General features: G+C 30.3%; 2 protein-coding genes across 2 annotated transcripts in view; both read left to right on the top strand.

The window, feature by feature from the left end:
• The window catches only part of LOC108741403 (gustatory and odorant receptor 22-like), an 11,860-nt gene extending 9,750 nt beyond the window's left edge, over window positions 1–2,110 (top strand). The window contains exons 6-8 of the mRNA XM_025977419.1: window positions 1,182–1,230; window positions 1,529–1,618; window positions 1,681–2,110. Of these exons, the coding sequence (XP_025833204.1) occupies window positions 1,182–1,230; window positions 1,529–1,618; window positions 1,681–1,758 (217 nt within the window). The 3' untranslated portion in view covers window positions 1,759–2,110. The remainder of the gene's footprint in view (window positions 1–1,181; window positions 1,231–1,528; window positions 1,619–1,680) is intronic.
• LOC108741405 (alpha-(1,3)-fucosyltransferase C-like) overlaps window positions 1–4,377 on the top strand; it is an 87,923-nt gene that overhangs the window by 14,298 nt on the left and 69,248 nt on the right. The gene's annotated exons all lie outside the window — the stretch shown is intronic.

Genomic DNA, 4,377 nt, shown 5'->3' with positions numbered 1-4,377 from the left:
GACAAAATAGATATTTATGAATAAATAATTTTTGAAAAAACAATTTGCGATAGTTTTTGAACAGACTTCGTATATGAAGTGTATATGAATTTACATTACAACTGTTTCAGTCGTTTTACTTTAGAAACTGTTCAGGAAATGCCTATTCTGCAATATTTGTTACACTTTACAACAACCCTACTTAATTTAAAAGGAAAATAAAAAAATGCTAATTGAATAAATGTGCAGCAGAAGAACTAGGGATATAAATATAACGATTGTAAATTTCTTTGATTCTACTGAATTTTATTGAAAAGCGACTTTATGTGTAAACTCCAATATATTATTACTAGAATATCGTATATTAGTTGNTGACATTCTTTAGAGTAAATATTTTATTTGTTGCAGTTTCTAGCGACAATAGCTATTTATCTTATAATCCTATTGCAATTCAAAGTTAGTCTGTTATCACAACGTGGAGGTTGATTTGGTAGAAATAACAAATGCAACAATAATAAAGAGTTGAAATAGAAACATAATAGATTTAATTGCTCTGCTACTGTTCATTATTATTACCAGAAACGGAAAAAATTACTGTGGGTAAATAAATCAATCTTTACTTTACTGTTCGTAAATGTGACATACCTACCGAAGATTGAAAATATTTATATTACGATATCCTGCTAACAAGATATCGTATGTAGAAAATCATATGTAGTAAAAAAATGCAGACGTTTTTCAAATAATATAAAATAACTTTAATACTTCCGCATCACGCTGGGCCGATTTTGTTCAAAACCTTATCAGTTTTAAGTTACGTGATTATGTGTCGAATGCAATTGGTCCCACGTTCGTTATCGAGATAATCGCACATACGCACATACACACATCCACCTGAAAACTGTAGCATCCGACTCCAAGGACTTTGAAACGTCGATTCACAAAATCGGAAAGATTTAGCTACTAAACGATGTTTTGTGAATTTGTTATTTTCCACATTATATTACATTTTGTTTTTGTACAGCAACTTAAATGATGTAGGCATATGGATTCACCAGCGAGGTAATCGACCACGGTTTTACATTTACATTTAAGGAAATGGGTTTGCTGGTTGATTTTGCGTATTCCATGGGTTTACTATTCACAATTTGCGATTGTTCTCATAAAGCATCCGAATACATTGCCAAACGTGTACAAACGACATTATTAAATATTCGATTATCTAAAGTTGATGTCACTACTTCAGAAGAGGTACTTATGATAATAATTAATCAGTTTATAATGCATGTTATTAGACAAAAATTACTCGACATCATAAAAAAATCAAAATCGAAAATAATTGGTTTTCAGTAATTTTTATCATGAAAAGAACATACAAATTTCATCTAATTAAATTGTCAATTTTATTTTTATTTTACTATTAGTTCAAACTAAGCAGGTATTATCGAAATGAGAATCTTGATTGTTTTGTGTAGCAATTTTTTTTTAATTTTTAAATACGACTTAACTATAGATAAAACAAATAAAGGTTTAATTTATCATTTTTTAGATCCAAATATTTCTTATGGCTATACAAATGAATCCACCGAAAGTATCATTGAAAGGTTACACCGTCCTCAACAGAGAATTATTAACTACGGTAATAATGACAATCAATTTTATTATTGACATTCTTTAGAGTAAATATTTTATTTGTTGCAGTTTCTAGCGACAATAGCTATTTATCTTATAATCCTATTGCAATTCAAAGTTAGTCTGTTATCACAACGTGGAGGTTGATTTGGTAGAAATAACAAATGCAACAATAATAAAGAGTTGAAATAGAGCTGTAGCTGCAAATTTACCTTAGAATAATATTATTTTCCTATGAACAGAAATCAGCAAGACCTTGTTGTTACTAGATAGTTTAAAACGTGAACCAAATTAATCAGCGCTGCTTTTTTCCAGTATAAAATAAGCCTTAGAATTCAAGTCTATAATGCCAAACTAAGTATGTTACAATAAATCATCAATTAATTAAATAATTAAGAAACCATCTAGCTCTACCACAAAGGTTTGTACACTCATATTTTAAAAGAGTATGCATACGTTACCGGAAATGTAATTTCTAGGAATTGTATACAATTCCGAGGCTATTTAGGAAATGTATGAAATATTGTTTCAAAGATTTTTCAATACACACATATCCTGAGAAATATATACATTTCCTAGGAATTGTATGAAATTCTGATATTGTAGTAGGAAATGTATAAAACTAATGCTTTCTGTCAATAAAATACTGTAACATATCAGGTCGCCTTCGGCGGGTAAAGACATTAATTAAATTCCAATTTGTCCTAAATCTACCTTACCAAACAATGACGTCACCAATGCATTTCAGTATGCTGAAGAGATGAATATACTGATCATTTTGATATATATATATATATATACATGTTGGACGGGGAAATGACAATGAAGCATTGTTAACTCCATAGGAGTCAATAAAAAAATAGGCGGGTAGGTTGGAAGGACACCTTCTCATGCATGAAGGTATATTAGACATATTAGTGGCAAAAACGGAAGTCAGGAGGGGTAGAGGTAGACCTAGATTAGATTACTGTTCGCAAATAGTGAAGGATGTGGGTTGTTCTAGTTTTAGGGAAATGCGAAGATTAGCTCAGGATAGGAAAGAGCGGAGGTACGTGTCCAATCAGTCTTAAGACTGACGACCTTATGATGATGATGATGATGACATAAAACAGGCAATAATACGGCAGGCTGCTTAGGGACGTAATGCATTGGTGACGTCATTGTTTGATTGGTTGAAGTGTAATCAATGTCCCTGCTCGCCGGAGTCGGGCTGATATGTTAGAGTATTTTATTGACAGAAAGCATTAGTTTTATAATTTTCTAAATAGCCTCGGAATTGTATACATTTCCTAGATTTCATACATTTCTGGTAACACATTCTAACCATCCGCGTTTGGCAATTAAGATGTTGCTTTTATATTTTGCGTCTATCTGACCACAAGCTGGCCGAATTTTTAATTTATTTTTGAGGGGTACAAAACCTTTCCGGTCGAATTTACCACTGTAATTAACAAAAACCCATTAAACCGGCCGAATTTACAATTGCCGGTTTAGACAGGATTGACCAAGTTCAGGCGCAGGCCCGCGAACCACATTTGTGGCCAGTTTAAAAATTCACCCTAATTTGGAAGAGAAGCTTAAAATACCACCATAATTGTAAACTATTATGAAACTAAAATTATTAGCTTATTACAGTTGTATAAGAGCAAATTCTAAGATTTTGAATGAACAAAACTAAATTTACAAATTTTTGTTAATCCCTTGATCAACTTGATTGAAATATCCTGTTAATATTCAGTTGGAAATCGGTGAATTGCAAAATCATTCTGTACCAAAAAAAAAAACGTTTTTTCATAAAAAATATCTTTAGTCACAAACTTCTTCAAAGTTTTTCGAATCTTAATTTTGTAAATAACAAAGATCACGTATTGATTTGCAATTAGTGTCAATATCTAAAATGACACCATCCATATTAAAATTATTTACATATTTGGTAGTAGGAAGATACTATTTATTTTATTTTAGTAAACGACAGTTTGTTGTTTAATTTGTTGTCGATTGTTTTTGCACAATACAAGACTTTAAAAAGCTTAGATAATAATGAGCCGTCAGTGTTTTTTAAATTGTCAATTTCGCCCTTAAGATTGGACAAGCCTGATATAAAGTTTCGAAATTTAAAATGCACTGAAACCACTTAATTTTATAAAACACAAAAAAAATGTACAGCATTAAACAATTACGTCATATTTAATATGATAATAATCTATTTATGTATCTAATATCTATCTATTTACCTACATGTAGCTGTGTCGTAATCAATTAGTTTGTTACGATGATTTCCGACAGACGAAAAATATTTTATTTATTAGACATCAATGTAGCTAAGTAAATATTAAGGGTAATTTTCAGATAAGTAAAATGTGTACAAGTTAATAAAATTAAGGGTAAAGTATATTCTTTCTAATATATTATTACTAGAATATCGTATATTAGTTGGTTATACTCACCAGCATTCACATTCACGGAACGACACGACTAGACTGAAAAGGTCACATAGAGAATAGCAGAACAGCTTTCTTATCTCTATATGTTTTTTGCTCCATTTTTTGTCTAACGTTATAACTAGATGAGATCCGTTAGAATAAAAACACTTTAATTTCAAAAAGAATAATAAGGGGCCTGCTAATAAAATTATTGTACGAAAAAGATACAATAGTAATTAGCACCTTATGTAACTGAGATTAAAAGTACCAAATTTTAAAATTTTAAGTTATAGAAGACAATTCTTTTTGTGCATGCTAAGTTAGTAGATTTTAATTTAAGTGA

Source organism: Agrilus planipennis, unplaced genomic scaffold, assembly GCF_000699045.2.
Source record: "Agrilus planipennis isolate EAB-ADULT unplaced genomic scaffold, Apla_2.0 scaffold300, whole genome shotgun sequence".
Taxonomy (NCBI): Eukaryota; Metazoa; Arthropoda; class Insecta; order Coleoptera; family Buprestidae; genus Agrilus; species Agrilus planipennis.
This window is presented reverse-complemented; position numbering and strand designations above follow the sequence as displayed.